General features: G+C 38.6%; 1 protein-coding gene across 3 annotated transcripts; it reads left to right on the plus strand.

The window, feature by feature from the left end:
- Positions 1 to 1,486: 1,486 nt before the first annotated feature.
- Positions 1,487 to 19,262, plus strand: zmp:0000000936 (interleukin-1 receptor type 1). 3 transcript variants are annotated; one of them, XM_057336098.1, is made up of 11 exons: positions 1,487 to 1,908; positions 5,514 to 5,600; positions 8,140 to 8,392; positions 10,159 to 10,336; positions 10,467 to 10,632; positions 13,075 to 13,137; positions 13,773 to 13,917; positions 15,518 to 15,663; positions 15,762 to 15,905; positions 17,120 to 17,284; positions 17,676 to 19,262. In XM_057336098.1, the coding sequence occupies exons 2-11, from the start codon at positions 5,516 to 5,518 to the stop codon at positions 18,068 to 18,070; spliced, it is 1,740 nt and encodes a 579-aa protein (XP_057192081.1). In that variant the 5' UTR covers positions 1,487 to 1,908; positions 5,514 to 5,515; the 3' UTR covers positions 18,071 to 19,262. The 3 variants fall into 3 exon arrangements, with proteins under 3 accessions (XP_057192081.1, XP_057192083.1, XP_057192082.1); XM_057336100.1 differs by having other exon boundaries at positions 1,487 to 1,847; XM_057336099.1 differs by having other exon boundaries at positions 1,487 to 5,600.
- Positions 19,263 to 19,369: the final 107 nt, after the last annotated feature.

Consider the following 19,369-nt stretch of genomic DNA (forward strand, 5'->3'; position numbering starts at 1 on the left):
GTCTGATATCTATCATTATGCCAGCCAGTGTATTTATCAGGACAGGTCTAACTTCGCCCTCTTGTGGTCAAAAACATCTCGAGCAGAATAATAAAGGTTCCGTACAGACATACTAGAAACGATACAAACAAAACTGCATTGAAGATATGCTCTAAGATTCATGTATTAGAAAAAGGAATTCATTAGACTTAGTCGTCATTTATTCCCCGTCAGTACCGTCATTTCGTCTGTGGAATATAAACATGACTGTTACTAAAATGAGATAACAGAGCGACTGTATTTTTCCTAACAGGGCAGGAGTGTGATGTGGAACAGACAGAGAGTAAGGAAGCATGGGAAAGGACGCAGTTCCCTGAAGCTGAACTGGGACACTCGAGTGGAACAGACTATGAAACACTCTCTGCCTCCTCTTCAGGCTCTTTCTATCCAAAATGACAAGCAGTGGAACTCTGAGCTCCACCAACTGGAGGACAACCATTCCAACAGTAGCCTGGTTCTGTAACCTTCACATTCTCCCATTTTATCCTCAAATCTAATATTCCAATATCAAACCACACACACAGACAAGAGTTAACTATATATTGAAAAAAGATGTTTATACAAAGTGATTTTGATTTGAGATTTTCTCCGTTTTTTCTCATACTGTACATCTGAGGTGGGGGCAAGTTGTCACATTTGTTTTCAATAATTTATAAGTCAAAGTTCACAATAATGGTTTAAAATTTTGCTTTGTTTTCTAACATTTTTGCTGCGTTTTCAATAAGACTTTTGGATTTAATATTTGTTTCAAGACGGTTTACCAGCAGGTCCCCACTGTGACAACTAACCCCGTATAATACTGTATGACAGCATGGAACTTTTTGAGGCCACATCATCCCAATGGATCCTGCAGCTGATGGTTATGATGGACAAACACTGAGAAAAAGAATAACTTATGCTGGTGTATTAACTCTTAAAATCATTTTTCATTTCTATAGCACAGTTTGCATTGTTGCAAAGCAGCATGCATGGCAGAAAACACAATTTAGGATAAAAAAACAGACAGGTAAAAAATCTCAGAAAAATGTGGGCTATAAATAAGAATACAGGAAAGAGATAAAAACACATGCCAATGACACCTGATACAAATATCCCAGCACCATCTCTCATTGTAACTATGATGTAAACTAGTGTTTCTCGATCAGAATACCAAGTTGACATCAAGATGATTCAAAATTATTAAAACAAAACAAGCATTAAAATAATCTAAAACCACTAGAACCGAAATAGCTTAATATATATGATATTAATGATGATATTATGATATCATCACATATATATAAATTAACATTTTATTATATATATATATATTGGGTAGAAATTGTAAGTAATAAATATATTGTTCTTCTGGACAATGAACGCTTACTGCAGTTTTTGAATGGATTCTGTCGCCCCCTGCAGGACTGTCATAGAAATGCCTTTAACTCATAATTTAGTCAGGGCAGGGCACACGTGGTTAAAGTGGTAACATTGGGATCATATGGGAACAGGCAAAAACGACTTTTTCTTATATTTAAAATATGTCACGGAATGAAAACGATGAGTTCGTATGAGGTTATGAGTTCGTATTAAGCAGCGCCGATTCGGATCAGATCCACTTTCTTTCTCCGCCTCGTTGATTTTGTTTGTTGCGCAACTCGAGGCGTTGGATAGGAAAGGATATTGCAAAATGAGCTTTCTCAAACATCCCAGAGACTATGAAGAAGTGGCACGACGGTCGTGCGGTTCTGATGAAACATCCGTGTCCGCCGCAAGGGTCTGTCTGACACGAGCTGTTGTGTGTTAATCATATGTGACTCAAACATAACGTGAGTTTGTTTGTTTGTTTTACTGAATGAAATTATGACCTGGGAACGCCGCAAACTGTAGGTAAGATTCCCTGTTTGTTTTTAAAGCGAAAGAGGTGAATGACAAAACACGCCGTGTCGTGTTTTATGTGTTTTATACACGCTTTTACTTCCCTGTGTGTCGTTGCAGCAAATATTCCTCTGAACGTCCTTCGTTCACTGACGGGATTAAACGCGTGCACGTGCTCGTGTGTAATTTACAGTAGTTTAAATTGTACTTGATCTAAACTTCAAACTGAAGATGTTTCTGTAATAACGTCATGTTTGTTTATTAGATACGAGAATAAGAATTCAGAACTGTGATTTACAGATTTCCAGTCAAGGACGCATTTTCATATTTCTATTTTTACTACTATTTTCCACATTTCTGAATAAAGTCAAAAATATAAAATAGCACATATGGGAATTGGGAAATGTGAAGTGACTAAGATCAGTGGGAAATGTAGTTTTTGCAGTGACTAAAAACTGGAAATCGGTGTCATGTGGTGCATTCTGGGACGCTTTCGTTAATATTAAAAGATTTTTTTGTGTGTATGCTGGACATTTTTCCTTTAATATCTGGCAGAATTAATCTATTCCAAATAATTCATAAATTAATTGTTGTATTTAGTCAATAGTACAGTTCAGCATTGTGAACTTTGATGTTTTTCTGTGCAAAACCAAACTTAAACATAGAAGCATACTAGATATAGATATAGAGTGAATTCACCCTAGATATACATTTTAATATATTATAAAGACCACGAGGAACAGGCACGTTCAAGCTTTTGACTGATAATATGTGAACCATAAGTTTGTTTTGTGAGTTTTTTGTTGTTTTATTGGTTGGACAGTGATTTCCTGAGTTGTTAGTCTGTTGGAAAGACCATGTAATCTTTATAACATTCATTCATATTACAAACTAATTTACATGTGTATGTCTTCTATATAAAATTGTATTAAGTACTGGAGATGGGCGGGTTAGTGTCACTTGAGTCCGTTTTGGATGCTGAACTTGTGAAAATGGTGCTGAAGTTGCACGTATGATTATCAACACAATCTTCTGCAATCTTGACTTCTACAGAGCAATACAGAATAATGAAGTGCATTACTCGCAATGTTTAATAAATCCTGATGCAATATAAACAATGAACTATTTCTCTACTATTTAATGATCGTTCCACAAAACAGCTGGACACACTTTGACATTTCCAATATTTACTTTACCGTATGTTATTTAGGACGGGTTTATTTAGATGCAACGCTACTTTCAGCTATAAATGAATCTTTCCAAAGTGAATGCATGTTTTGGAGTGAATCCAACGAGATGCTTGAGGCAAAAGGCCAAAGACATTCAATTATGATGTTTTAAATCCTTTGGTACTTGAAATGTCTTCTGTGGTTGTGGGAACTCAGTTCGAGCGGTTTCCTCTCTGTCTGTTCTCTTTAGATGGACACTGATGCCTTGTTAACTTGTGCTTCACCCTGTCAGGATATTGGTGTTTTGTGTAGCGTTAAAATGAATCTTCCCATGCCTTTAACGCTTAACTAAACGTAATGGAAATTGTTACATCCTAAAAGTGCTGCCGGCGCCCAAACCACTGAAGCTCCATTAGTGACAAATGATTCATTAGATCGTTGTTTGGTTTTGTTTTTCCAAGTCTGAGCAGGAGTTTGTCAAACCAGATTGTAAGGTTTATGTGAATCAATCCAAAACCATGCTGCACGCCTATAAAGACAGCAAGAAAGTTACACTCCCTAGTGTAATTTAAAATCAGATCATCATTTTTTGTTCGTGTCGTGCTGGTTTGAGTTTAAAATGAACAAGATGTTCAATATGATTAAAGTCGGCATGAAAGGGAAGTAGCGATTGTATTTTTTTCCGTGTGGTGACCAGTGTTGGGTGTAGCCTAACTAGTTACCAAGTCATTATTTACTTCAATTTATTATTGAAATGAGAAAAAAATGTAGGGCGGGACTTGATTTCATCCACCGACAACTGATTGGATCGTTAAAAGGTGAAAGATTGGAATGGTAGTTTGCAGTCCCGCCCTCGCGCCATTCCTCGTCACCAGAAGTGAAGAAAGGTCGTTTCCAGAGGAAGAGGAGGTTAACGTTTTGGATAAAAGATAACTAGTGCAAATTTTTATTTAAAAAAAAAATGATGTGCACGGATAAATAATGTATAATAAATACTTCACCACTGTGTAAACAATTAGCATGATCATTTTTAATTTCATGCCGACTTTAAAATAATAAATATAATAAATTAAACTAAGACATGATTTAAAGTGAGTGTTTGTAGATATTGAGCAGAATAGACATATTTGACAGTACGTACAAACATTGTCATTATTGTCACATTAAACATTATTTACAAGCTTAAAGAACCGATTTTACACACTATAGACAATTTATCTAAACAGACCTGCATTAACACCAGCAGGTGACGCTGCTGTGCTGTGATTGGCAGTCATCTGATCATGTGACTGATGTTTAACATCGAGCTGAGAACGTTAGGAAATTTAGTTTAAAATATGTTCAATTTATGACATTTAGACAGCATTTTAACAATTTAACCTGACATTGTGCTTTCATCCAGGGTGTTAGTCGATTTTTTTGTATTTACATTAATGGAAGAAACACGTTTAAGAATATCGTTGTGTCCACCCGGTTCTGAATGAGACTAGTTCATGGTTTTAACTCTTAATAACACTGAACATAGACCAGGGTGGTACTAGGGTTCATTTTGGTTATTTACTTTTACATCCTCTTTAACTGGCGAGTGTTCTGTTCTTTTTTCTTTTTCAAACAGATTCCCTTCCTCAATTCCCATTTCTTTCATGCTGATTGAACACATTAGGTTCTCTTCTACACGTGTGCTGCTCTTTTCTAGAACAAAAGCTGTTGTGCAAGAATGAAAATCCGTTTTCGTGCAGTTTCTGCTGGCTAGTCAGCATTTTTCAGATCTTGGTTTTTAAGGAGAGAACAGAAGTGAGAGTGTCATGTCTAGAGTTATTTACAGATGTAAAGATTGCACAAATCGTGCAGGTTATTCAAGCATATCTGGAATAGACATCAGTCTTAAAAATTGTACAATACTAAGATAATCACAAAAATGGGCTGTCTTGCCCTGACATGTCTTAAAATAATTCAGTGTCATTGTTTTGTCTCAAGATGCACACCAGTAATGCTAGTTTTATAAAGATGACTTTTTTTATCATTTTTATAAAAGTGAATTAAATACCCTAATTTAGCCAAGGCGTAGTCTTTGTCTATGATCCGGGCGTTTAAGATTACGACATCAAATCAGACCTGTGACCAGCAGTTCAATATTAGTTACCTGTTTTTAGTTTAGTTCGGAAGAATTACGTGCGTGTATTTACCAGACTGAGTACATTCGACCTTTGAGTTTGTGATAAAAACACTGTTCACTTCCAGTAAATCTGAGGTTCAAAGTTCATTGAAATAAGACCAATAGCGTCATTAAACTGGGCGGTCTTTTGTTTTAATTGACATTTAATTATTGTTTACAAGTTTCCACCGGCAATAAAATTACAGCAGTTGTAATAATATATGCATTTTGACTTTTATATATTTATAATGTATTTTTGCAGTGATTGATAAATCTCCTGTTTTTCTTTACAGATATGGGTCGGCTGCCCCTCATTTTTCTGCTCTTGTTTTTTTGGGCTGCTCGGGGTGCTGTGATATCAAAGGAACCTTCAGTTTTAGGTACAGATTTTAATCAAGTGAATTTGTGAATATACATACATAAAAAAATGTGCTAGGATGTTTCAGCCGATGATAGAGTAACGCGATGCGGAATCCAGAGCCGTTGAATATGAGAGTTACGACACTCACATAGACCTCCATAGAAAGAATGGAATGCGTAAGTAACTCGCATCATGGAGCCTCCGATAGTTCCAAACGTTGCACCGAAGCCCATTCGTTTCAGTGTCTCCCAAACGGATTTGCTGTACATTTGGTGAAATAACTGCATGTTTTTACATTTTAACGAGTTGGCAGTTGAAATTAAATGTTAAAATTAAACACAAAGACTGATCTTATATTCATATTACTCCCAAGATAAAATGATGCTATAAATGTAGTAAACGTAGTATTCAGTGTACACGATGTGCTAATATTTAGCAACATTTATGCAAATACAGTTGCTGTTATATTCTGTCCCGCTAAAATCCATTTAAATAGGTTGACAGCACAGACTTGTTTAGAACTATTGAGGGCTCCATGGACCACGTGACCACACGGCGGCGAGATCGAGTGTCGTAACTCTCATATTCAACGGCTCTGGCCGAATCCAGGCAGTGTTTTCCCTAGGTTTACGGCTTTGGGGGGGTCTGGTTTCTATATTTTTTTGCAGCGGAGGTCCGGACAATGCTTTTTTTAATAAATAATATTTAATCAATCAATCTAATGTTTTATCAGGCCATTTATTTTATATTCTGCCACAGTAAGGTCTGGTAACTGAGAAAATGTGTTGTTGGCTCTGGTGCTGAAGCGAAGTCCCTGTGGTCTATTTTAATACTTAAAAAAACTACTACTGACAACAAACTGTAACAACTGAAATAAATGCATCATGACCAGGAGTACTTACAAAGGTACTAACAGCCTTTCCATGCCATTCATACTAGAACTAGATTCTAAATATTCTTTCCAATTAAAACATGATTCACAATGAAATGCTCTTAACATGCTGATTATTTATGCTATTAATATCATAAATGCTACATGTAGATACAAGACGTTATGTTTTATAATCTGTCACAAACCTATATAGCAAACAGTAAACTGCAATGTGCATGTGGTTTCCCGGACAAGGATTAGATTAGGCCATGACTAGGCCTTAGTTAAATTAGTAGTTAGTTAAATTAGTAGTTTTTACAAAAATGCTTAAAAAAACATTTCTTGTGTGCATTTTGAGACAAAACAATGGCACTGATGTATTTTAAAGCCACAATATGGAATATTTGGACCATTAGATGATGCACTTTCGAAACAACAACAAAAGGCTAAGCTAAATGACGTTATGTAGGAGAGTGGAATTATGGGACATGTCGTTTTCACCATCCAGAGGCGTATGGAGATCGCCCATCATGTTCACGGACAGGGAATGAATGAACTTTATTTTATATCATCGTAATGAATTAGCTTTCAAGACACGTGGAATGTAATGCTACGTTAGCCCGCAACTGATATTGGACTTTGTCCATTGATTTGGTAGCGTAATGCTACACAGTTTTACGTGATTAAAACAGTCATACAGTCATCTTTTAAAAAGTACATTTGAACGAACCCACATTATTTACAAGTAACGTTACTGGCTACATGTTTTTGTGCGACATATACTGTATTTCATAGGGTAACTGCATTCATAACTATTCAAATAATCTGTGCATGAGTATTTCGTGTACAATAAAAAAATGTGCTTACCTGTCTATTGAAACACATGTGAGAGCGGAGTCTCTGTCGAGTCCAAGTTGGTCGCGAAGCTCTCTCCATTTAGAATACGCCACGCCGATATTAATCGTTTTATTTCTTCGTTTGTCCATAAGCCTGCTTGCCTCATTTGGCCTACGTTTACGCTTTTTTGGGTTTCCTTTACTCGCCAAAGAGTAATCGTGATCCATAATAACAGAACAACAGATGCTGCGTCCCAGATGCTGTATGACCACTTCTGCATTTACGTGTTGCCATAGTTTCCACAACCGGAAACTGAGGGCAGTGCGGAGCAGCAGATATTAAGTCACTGATATGTGACAAATACAAGGGACGGGCCATTATTTTAAATAGGAATTTCTCTGGATTTGCACATTCTTGGGAACATTTGGGATAATGTAAGTACACAACTGCATGAAATATATCACACTGTGCAAGTGATTTTTGGATATGTCATAACAAAATTATTCCATATTGTGGCTTTAAGATGTGTCAGTGCCAAGCTGTTTTCAGTTAAGACACATCTAACATTTAAGTTAGTCTGGGGCTAGTCTTAAGCCCTGTCCGGGAAACCATCCCATTAAAGTTTCATTTAGTTTAAGGATATTTTAGAAGATAGTAAAAACATCAAAACAGTAAAATGAATTGCGTATCCATTTTGTCTAGATTACATCACACACGCATCTATCTCAACCTTCATGAGGTGCATGCTGGGACATGTTATAACAGCATCGAAGGAGTTCTCATGTGTGCTGGTCCCTTGATGACTTTCTTTTGTTTGGTTGTGTTCTGACGGGCCGTGTCTCTCACACAGACTCTTGCAGAGACTTCAAAACGGCGTTTGAGCGAGTTTTCTCAGTTCCAGGGGAAGCCGCGGTCTTACACTGCACGTTGGACATCCATCATCTCTTTAATCCTGCAAACACCTCTTACAACATAACGTGGTACGATAAGAGAACGGGCTCTGAGGTTACACGGCTGGAGCATGATGTCATATTGCGGGACAAGTCACTGTGGTTCATCAACATCACCATGGAGCACCAAGGGAACTACATATGTGTCGTCAGGTACGGACAGCGGTGTCTCCTCCTGCTTGATGGTCATTTTTCTTTTATCAGGACGAATCTCTGCAGGGCATCATCTTGGCAGTGGAAAGGTGTTATTACAGCCATCTGCGTGTGAACTGTCAGCCAGAGCTTTAAAGAAAACCATGATTTTCTTATGAATGTGACCGTGGTTTATACAGTATTACTCATGGTTGGAAAAAGGTTTAAATTGATCAAAGTGAAAGACGATGTTAGGGAGAACCCCGTAGGTTTTTGTCTGGGGGTGGGGGAGTTCAGGAGAGTGGAAGTGTCAAGTCACTTTTGAGTGAAGTAACTTTATTAAAAGAGCTTTAGCAGAGAGAGTACTCTTAAAAATAAAGGTGCTTCAAAAGGTTCGTCGATGCCGTAGAAGAACCTTTTTTGTCTAAATGGTTCCATAAAGAACCTTAAACATCCAAAGTGGTGTTCTTCGGATTATAAAAGGGTAAGAAGGAGATGGTTTGAAGAACCTTTGACTAAATGGGTTTTTTTTGTGGAACATATGTCACTGTGAAGAACCTTTTAAGCACCTTTATTTTTAAGAGTGTAGGAGTCCGCAACATGTTCGTGTCATATTTTACCCCAAAAATAATCAAATACAGTAATATTACCGTTTACTTGTATATCAAGACGTAAACCGTAAATGATAGTAATTATAAATGTTACCTGTTTCGCGATTGGTTACAATATATTATATCAATATGAATACATAATATTTACTTACACTGTGACGTCTGTGGTTTTTATTTTAAGGTGAAATGTGACGTGCACATGTTTTCTTGTGATTCTCTGTTCCGCTGCACCTGTCTGTCTGTTGACCGCTGATATAAATGAATGGAAAGATTAACTGGAAGGGTAAACGGTGTACGTCTCCAGGATGGTGCGATAAAGGACAGCTAATGAATCGAGGTTATTTGTTTGGCGGTGACCTTTAAACAATCTGCTGTCTCAGTACACCTCCTCAACAACATTTAGAAGAACGTTGGTTGGCGAAAGGTTTTGATTTAGAGAAAAGGTTAAAGGGGTTTACCAACATGTTCTGATCCTGTCAAGTTAGTGGTTTGGGCTTTTTTCTTGCCCTGCCAATGTTTCCGTATGTCAGGAAAAAATGACAATGAATTGAAAATGTGTTCACTATCATGGGAATGTGAAAAATAACAGTATGAAAATTCATTTGATTTATTAAAAAAGTGTGATGTGATGTTAAATCTCATTTCAAATCATTTTAATCAGAAGATTGGGCTCTTAAACGTCCTCCCTTCACATAAACCAGAGCTGAAACTGTCAGCAGGGGGCAGCAGAGGTCCCATCGTGACGTGTGTGTTAATCTGATTGTATTCTGTCTGTGACCCCTGACCCTCAGCGGGGTCATGACTCCTGAGCATATTAAATTATGGTTAGATATGCACATGAAGACTCCATAAGTTTTTTTATTACGTTTTTCATATGTTTTATTGTTTTGATTATGGCTTAAATCAAAACAAACTGCAGTTTGATTGATATTAATTGGAATGCACAATAAACAAACATGATTTTTGAAACATTTAAAAAATGGAGTTATGTAAAATAATGTAAAGCACATTGTGAAACTATAACCATGAGTTGATATCTCAAATATTAACATGTCAAAGCTTGAAATCACAGAGAAATGAATGATTGAAATCAAATTTGATCTATTCGCACGTTTGTGTGATTTCTTTTTTCATGACACCCATCTAAACGTTTTTTCGCTCGTCACGTCTCAACAGAACTGAACAGGAGTGCTTCAAACAGGCGACGGTGTTGATGGTGAATGAGATGTCCGAGAACTGCATGCGAGAGCAAAAGGCGGCTCAGAAAATCAACGCTCATGTGAACGGTTTCCTCGCCTGTCCTCTGAGGAGTTATCTCAAAAGTGTGGATAGATCTTCCATCCATTGGTACAAGGTAAAAGGCACCACGTAATTAAGTAGAAATAAACCGATACCTTCCCAGTGTGATATGTTTGGTGACCTGCTTCTATAATTTCCCGGTCATGGCTCGGTGCACAGCTCCAAATCTCTTTTCTGTTTCTCAGAACTGTGAGGAGATTGAAGAAGATGAGAAGTTTGTGCCCATGAAGGACATGCTGCTGATCAGAAACGCACGTTTTGAAGACGCCGGCTTTTACACCTGCAAGATGACGTTTAGTTTAGATGACGTTGATGGTGAAATGTCTGAAACTCTGGAGTGTGAAGTTGACGGTGAGGATTTACTCCACAATACACTGAACACCTCCTGCAGTCTGATCTGAAAAATCAAGATCTGTAAAAATAAAGATCCGACAAGACACGTGCGGTTTATACTTGCTGTTGATCTCAAATCATGTTATCACACGATTCTTCACGCGCGCGAGTCATTTTGACTTTTTTGCACAAAGGGGGCGGGACACTGCGATTTTGTGACAACAAATGCCATTGGCCCTGCTCCTTTCTGGAACTCCCGTTGTGATTGGCTGTTGCTGCCGCCCTCAAGTCGATGACAGAACAGGAGAGATGGCAGGAAATTGGGAAAAATAAGATCTAAGGAATTCACATTAAGTAATATTTTATATGTTGGCCCAAATGCAGAAAAATGAATGTGTGCAGAAACATTGGGTTAATATAAAAAAATATTTCAATTTATATGAAAGCACTTCCACTCTGCATTCAGCCATAGCAAATGGGCATTACCAGTGGTCACCTTTTGTAGATAAGTCGGTAAAATAGATTAGTAAAATGTGTTAAAATATAAAGTTATGTCGGAGCCAGGTGGTCGAGTGGTTCGTGCTCCGACATGTGGCGCCGGTGCGTCCTGGGCGACCCGAGTTCGAGTCCAGGCTCGTGGTCCTTTCCTGACCCTACCCCCTCTCTCTCATCCACTTTGCTTCCTGTCCTCTCTGAAAAGGGTCTCTTTCTGTCAAATAAAGGCAAAACGCCAAAAAATAAATCTTTAAAAAAAATATATATATATATATATATAAAGTTATATATATTACAATTTAACATAGACCTAAGGATTTTTAACATCAACCCTATTACACAGTCAATTGTCATCACTATAAGAGTGCAGATGGACCCACGGCATGTCGGCTGCTGAAGACTGGGCTGTTTGTGAAAGCGCTAGCATTAGCTAATGCTAAAGATCGGACATGTTTACTTACATTTTATGTCACAATCTGTACAAATAACAAAATCATCTATCCTTAGTGTTTAACTAATCTTTAGCATTAGCTAATGCTAGCGCTTTCACCAACGGACAAAAGCCGAAGAAATTAGAGCAAAGGTTATGCCCTAGTATGTTCGTTGTATTTATCAAATTCTCTTTTATTTATAAAAACTCTTTTAATTTGTGTATTCTGCCTTTAATTGTTTGACATTTTCTGTATTCTTTTTAAGAGGTAAATTATTTTTTGTTGAGTGAAAACCATAAAACTTAATACATTTTAAAACAATATATTAAAAGTTTAAGTTAAAATTGTCATAAAAACAACATTTCATTATTTGTTAGGGTTTAGTGAGAAAGACATCGCCTTTTTAAATTATGTCGCCATTAAAAAGGCTCATGTTAACAATGTTAAAAAACAAGAATAGGCTACATATTCTGTGTTTTTGAAGACATTAATCAATGTAGGTATAATACAGACCAATCGCTTTTTATTTCATGCCAAGCAATAGAGAAACTCGTTAATACAGCAGACGGTCCTATCATATGGATGGGTCCTATCACTATATTATTTCACGTGTTCTTGTTTAAGAAAACCAAGCTATTTGAGCTTGTGAAAGTCGGCTTCCTATTCCGGCTGTAGAGAAAGGAACTCCGTCTGCTCGGCAGACTCCGAGACAGACAGATGACTGTGAAGCAGGTTGATTTGTACTTTTTGTTTTAATCATTTTGATAAATGTAATTTCAAACTTTGCTTATCTAAATCAGATGACGCTATTCTCTAATCTCAGTTTTTTGGACTAACCACTACCCCTGCCTTTCATGCATACAATTTAAAATTCTAGTTCAAATACCTGCGTTTATAATCTTAACGTAATTGCATATGTAGCTTTTCGATTATTACTTTTCTTATTTTACATATCATAATAATACATCACTATTCAATTACTGAGTTACAGCACTGCAATCTAGAATGTCAGTCGTTTCTTCAAATAGCCTGCAACAGACAACCGTGTTTTGCGCAGAAGGCTAGTGATGTTCAAAAATACGTGCCTGCCATCTCTCCTGTTCCGTCATCGACTTGAGGGCGGCAGCAACAGCCAATCACAACGGGAGTTCCAGAAAAGAGCAGGGCCAATGGCATTTGTTGTCACAAAATCGAAGTGTCCCGCCCCCTTAGTGCCAAAGTCAAAATGACTCGCGCGCGTGAAGAATCCCAGCGTAGAGTAGCACTTGCACGTGTAGTCAATACTGTGTGCGCGAGCGATCTGCTTTGACTCTGGGGGTTTTTATTTCCCCTCGCAAGTCTTGATTTACGTGCACAATCTTGATTTTTGTGTTCAGGTTAGAGATTTGCGATCTCTACAGGTTTACATTTTACGCGTGAGCGTTTTCAGTGTGCCCGCGCAGCTGTAATCTGCTTGCGCGCTGTGTTTACACGCTCACATAGTTTTGTCCCATTTCTAACGCCATATTTTACTATGTTTGTTTATGATTTACAGATAAAACTTCAATGAAACCTCGAATGGTCGAGCCGGTTAATGACGTCATGAAAGTGTCCAGGGGTGAGTTTCACTTTTGATTTGTGTCTTTTTCTCTGCTTTTTAAGCTACTTAAGAGCATTGGTTTATTTTCACAGTTTTGAGGTCCAGCTGGAGTAGTAGTCGTTCATGTCGTCTCATTACACTCTTTAAAAAAAAAAAGGTGCTTCAAAAGGTTCACTGATGCCATAGAAGAACCTTTTGGCTCCATAAAGAACCTTTAACATCTGAAGAACCTTTCTGTTTTTCACAAAAAAGGTTCTTCCGATTATAAAAACGGTAAGAAAGAGATGGTTCTTTGTGGAACCAAAAACAGTTCTTCTATGGCATCGCTGTGAACAACCTTTTAAGCATCTTTATTTCCAAGAGTGTAGCTCAGGTGAAAATCACAGTAACCGTTGTGTGTTTTGACTCATTTGAATACTTTCTCTTATCAGCCCTGTGGTTTAGTGAAACCTACACAACACACTTCAGATCGAGCGTGCTGTGTAAAAACTAAAACTGATCAACCATCCTCGAAACATCTCTGTTCATAACAGTGTGTCTTGTGTACAAATGCAAATGATATGACTGTCACCCGTCTCGCAGTGTTTGTGGTCAATGTGAAAATCTTATAAACACAAGCTGTGTGTGTGTGTGTGTTTGTGAATATCTGTCAGGTTCATCGTGCAGTAAACGGTGTCGGGTTTTCGTGCCGGGGAAGGGCATTCATTTGGTTGAAGTGCTCTGGAAAGTTCGTTTGGATTCTGAGGAGTACTTCGTCTCGCTGGACGTCTCGGATCGGGTTCATCAGACGCCCCTCGAGTGAGTACTGGATTTAGTCACCAGCCGAGCACCTGTCTGGGTACCTGAGAGGGTTGTTCGGACCGTCGCAGACTGACAAATATTTTGGGGGAAAGCCCAAGCTCCTGATCAGCAAGTGCACTGTTATTGTTACTCATACCAATATTGCCAAGTTGGTCTATAGATCATTTCTGAAGTATTTTGAGTGTTAGGACAGAGATTTAATATTGTTTTTAATATAAATGTCAGTAGCATAAGACTGTGTTGAAGTTTAATCTGCTTTATTGGATATAGGGCTTTCACGATATCAGATCTTTCACGACACGGTTATTAGCCCTGTGGCGATGTGTATCGCGGTTCGCGGTAGTTATACCTGTCTAGGGCGATTCTGAAATCACAAAGGCTTTGATTCTGTGTTTTCGGCGCAGCTCTTCCGTGAACTACGTCTCTTTGATCAGTAGGAAGTACTGCTCGACCTAAAATCACTACGAGATCGAGTCGTTTAGAACGTGCATTTGAAACAGCAACACTCGTCAAACATCATCACTATAAATATACTTTACTATCATGCAAATACCTGAAAAGGTTTGAAAGACAGCGATAGAATATGACCATTGGCATTCCCTGGAACTTTGTGCCGGTGCGTTCCAAATGGGATATATCGCCCTCCAAAGGGCCCTTCGGAGTGAAAACAATCATGGCCGCCGTATTGAAGGGTCGTTCCAAATCGAAGTGATCATAACTGGCCACTTCAAAGGGCCCTTCGGGATGAAGGATTTCGAAGGGTACAACTGATGGACACTTCGCGGCCCCATGATACTTGCGCGGCGGAGGCGCCTCCTTATGGGCACGGAATGATGACACAGAAGGGCGTTTTGGTCCCCTACACCCTTCATCCCTTTGAAGCTCTCACTCTGGAGGGTAAACCCTTTGAAGGGCGCAGGGATGAGCCCTTCGAAATGGAACGGAGGGTGTTTAAATGCTACTTCTTCTCTGTCCCATAATCAGAGTTTCTGCGCGAGAGCGCCCTCTGGCTAATCATTGAGAAACTGAGCGTTAAAAAAATGCATGATATACCGTCTCCGCCCCAGCGGTTATGAACGGCTGGTTTCGTGTTTGCGGTATTATCGCGGTATCTTTCTGGGGTTCTTTTTTATGATGCTATCTTTATTTTTGTGTGTGTCTGATTTGTCTTGAATCACACGCGATGACACACTTCAAATACAAATGTTGGGAGGCAGAGAGAGAGTTTGTAAACATTGTGACTCTCAAGAAAATTAAAAATAATATTAAGATATGTTTAAAATGATCAAATGTAGAATTAAAGAATTATCGACACAATATTGATAACCGTGGGTTTGAATATCACGGTTATTGCCAATGACTGTATATTGTATCGCTGAAAACAATTAGCACACAAGTCATTGAGATCATTTTATGAGAAACAATGTAAAATTCTGGCCCAAAAAACATCAAGAGATAAAATGTTAGAATGACTAGTTTCTATATGATATTCCCTAGCTGACATAGAACATTGGTCATTCAGAACTGCACAGATGTGATGAAGAGCACATGATCCGTCTGGATTCTCTGTAAATGAAAATGTTTGTTTCTGTGGCAGTGAAAGCAGTGCAGACGATGGCGTTTGGATGGTGCGCACGCTGTGGCTGACTGAGGTGTTCGAGGAAGATTTCAATCAAATCTTCACCTGCATGGTGTCCAGCAGCCGCGGACATCCCACTGGCCAGTTTATGCTCCTGCCCACAGGTATTTTATAACCATTTGAATTCTTCCGAAGGCCTTTGTAGGTCTTCTGAAAGTTTTTCCTGGAAAAATAACACCCTGTTGTTGTTGGTCGTAAACAGATCCGAACCTTCTCCTGCCGCTGGTTCTTGTCCTGGGTTCGGTGGCGTTTCTCTTCATGACGGGCGTTCTTCTCTACACTTTATTTAAGGTGGAGCTGACCTTGTGGGTCCGGAACATGTTTCCATTCTTCTACAAAACCACAGGTGTTGAAATAAACAGGAAACGTCTTGTACACTTGCACTTAGCACAGTTTCTTGGAAATGGCTGACATCATTTCAACTAGAATTCACACCTTCAGCTGCTTTACAGCATTATTGCGAGCGTTTCAGGCTTTCATGCAGCAGTTCTGTCATGGAGACGGTACTGTCGGGCAACACTCGCTCGAGTTGGTAGTGTTTGTGTGCGTGTGCGTGTGTGTTGTTTGTTGTCAGGAAACACCGAGTGAGTGTGTCAGTTGAATGTGGCATTTTTTTTCTCAAAATCAGTTCACCACACTGGGGTTTTCCATTTCTTGCCCTCACTGGTACAATAAAAGAAACCTCATTCCCAGAACAATCCACTTGCATCTCACATGTAATAATACCATTCTATAAAAAACGATATTGCACTCAAAAAATGATTTGTTGAATTTACTTAAAAAAGCTGCATCAATAGCTTCCACGCAACAATATTGAGTCATTTGAACAAATAACACTTTAGTTGTATGAACAAAATAAATTTAAGTAAAGTTGACAAAACTTTTTTGAGTACATCCAAACCATTCCGATTGTACCAGTAATTTGAAGTTAATTAAACTCAATATTTATCCTTCTCAATGGTACTTTTTGTTGTCGTACATAAATAATATACAGACTTACTGCATGTAAGTCAAAACACAATGAGCCAATCAGATGAGAGGCATCTCAGTTCTGGCACAAAAACCTGGGTAACCCTAAAACTCAAAAATACAACAAACTCTTTTAAACCTCAAAGATAAATGAACATTAAGCACAAACAAGTCTTGTTTCTTTACTGAAAAACACTTCAAATAGCACTAAATTTCGAAATTTACTGCCTATATTCACTGGAAATCCCCCTCAACCAGTCATGTTGAGTTAACTTGTTTATATTACGTAAACTCAACAATAGGTCCAATATTATAGAGTTTTGCGTTCTACTCAACAATGTTAAGTTGACCAGTCAAACGCTTGTTAAGTAAAGCTGACAGATCTACATTTTCAGTTTAAATAACATAGTTAACTTACGTTAATTCAGTTACTTGCATTCTTTATGGACTGTGAACAAGGATGAGTTAAGTCAAACTAACAGCAGCGACAGTTCATTTTTTTGAGTGTGATGATTTACAGTACAAATGTTAAATGTGTTTTAATATGTTTTGATGCGCAGCATGTAAATGTGGTCGGTTTGTTTTGTCCAGATGGTGACGGTAAGCAGTTTGATGCGTACGTTGCCTATCCAAGAGTTCTGGAAGGCTCCAGCGAAATGGCCGAGATGTTTGCTATGAGGACTTTACCTCAGGTCTTGGAGGGACAATATGGTTATAAACTTTTCATTCTCGGCCGGGACAGTCTGCCAGGAGAAGGTAAATTCCTCTCACAGGTCGTTCATTAGATTTTTACTTAATAAAGAGTAGATTCGAGTTGAGTCAGAGGCTCTGCTTCAAATCCTAGCAGGCCACCAGAGCTAAAATCAATAACAATACTGTATCTTTATTCTCGTACATTTTTGATGGTTTTTTCAACATGTAATGCATTGTTCTGTAATTGCTCAAAATGGGGATTTTTTTAAACAATCGCTTTCATTCAATCAGAGGAACCGTTTCAACCATGCTGACCAAGTAGAAATAAAAACAGAAAGTTAATTCAGAAAGTGATTGAATTAGTTCATAGCAATGCATTCAACATCACATTACCAACTCTTTTGAAACGGAGCCTGTGTGTGAACCCACTATTCACCACTTGAATTCTCTTCAGCTGTGGTGGATGTTGTTGAAGACGCTCTGAAGGGCTGTCGCAGACTCCTGCTGCTCTACACGGCATCTTCTCTCTGCAGTCCAGAAGCGCAGGAATGGGCCGAACAGCAGGCGGGTTTGTACCGAGCCCTGGTGGAGAACGCCATTAAAATCGTGCTGCTGGAGATGGAGGAAATCCAGGATCCGCGGAGGCTGCCCGAGAGCGTTCGTCTCATCAGAGAGAAACAGGGAGCGCTGCAGGCCTGGAAAAGAAGGAAGAGGTGGATGTGCTGCGACGGGACGTCGGAGGAGCGCGTGACCTCTCTCCATCCCTCTGAACGCTTCTGGAGGGAGGTGCGCTATTACATGCCCGTCAGAGGCAAAGCTAAGAAGAGAAACGTTTGGTTTAGTTTTTAGATCTGGAGGTTACAGAAACATTTGTGTGAACTGTTGAGGGTGACGCTGACCGGACACTTGGCCTGCTTCCCAGACTTCCCTCGGGGAGAGAAATCGATGCAGAGCGCTTCGAACCAAATCAGCTCGGCTCTGAAATGAATCGCAAACATTACAATTATTCATTTGAATAGAAAAAAGCTTTGAAGTTCTGAAAAAAGAAAGACTGTGTACTTGAGCTTTGTAATGACTTCTAAAACACAGGATTTGTCTAGACATCAGTGTCAGAAAAAAATGTTTTGCATTAAGGGGCAATATTTACCCTCTGGGTATCATTTTAGGAGCATTTCTGTAAAAACAGTCAGTCTCATAATTTTTGGTTAAACAGTTTAATATGAATCAACTCTTGTTGTGTGTGATTGTGTAATGTGGCCTAGAATAGAATGTTAAAGATGAATCAGAAATCAAATGCAGCAGGTCTGTGCCCGCTTCAAATTTTGGGGCATTTTACCACTTTCTGTTGCTTTTTTCCCTCCGTTGCTTGCCACTTTGATTTCAGATGTTGCTAGACTCGTGTTCTTTGCTTTACTAATTATTTGAAGTGTTTTAATTCATTTCACATCAAATGTTCATGCAAACTATAAGTGTTTGTTTGTTAAATGCTCGTAGCCAAGTAAACATGAAACGGCATCGTAAGTAAATCGCTTGTAGGTGGATATTTCATAGAGAAATGCTGTTGCTCAGCCTGAGCAGTGTTTGTGAATGATCATTATTGTGCAGTTCTGAGCCGCTTCAGGTACAGAAATGACACTCTTCACCTTTAAACTCGACGTGAGAACATATTCAGAAAAGAACAGAGACCTCAAACACTGACCCACATCATATCTGCAGGTTTCATATCCGTGGCGTTCATCCTGTGTATCTTTCTGTAGGTGTTTATGTGGTGACAGACTGCAGGTATATGCAGTTTTTTGGCATATACTGTATAAACAAAGAGCCGAATTAGAACATAGTTAAGGTTATTTATTGCATTGTTCTGCAAAGAACCTTTCAACCAACACCTGTTATTTAAGTAAAAGTCTTCACCGGGGCTAGGTCATTGTATCTACATCTGTGTACTGTTGTTGCTGTTTCTGTGTTCTGGATGCTCCTGTCACCAAAACAAATTCCTTGTATGTGAAAACATACTTGGCAATAAAGCTCTTTCTGATTCTGATTTTTTAGGCCACATTTTTTAAGATGAACGTTGAACTCTCATCTCGACGTTTGAACGTCTGGGCCATTATTACCCTGATATAATTCATGTGGCATGTGTTGAATCTT

The sequence above is a fragment of the Triplophysa rosa genome, linkage group LG6, assembly GCF_024868665.1.
Source record: "Triplophysa rosa linkage group LG6, Trosa_1v2, whole genome shotgun sequence".
In the NCBI taxonomy this organism is placed as follows: domain Eukaryota; kingdom Metazoa; phylum Chordata; class Actinopteri; order Cypriniformes; family Nemacheilidae; genus Triplophysa; species Triplophysa rosa.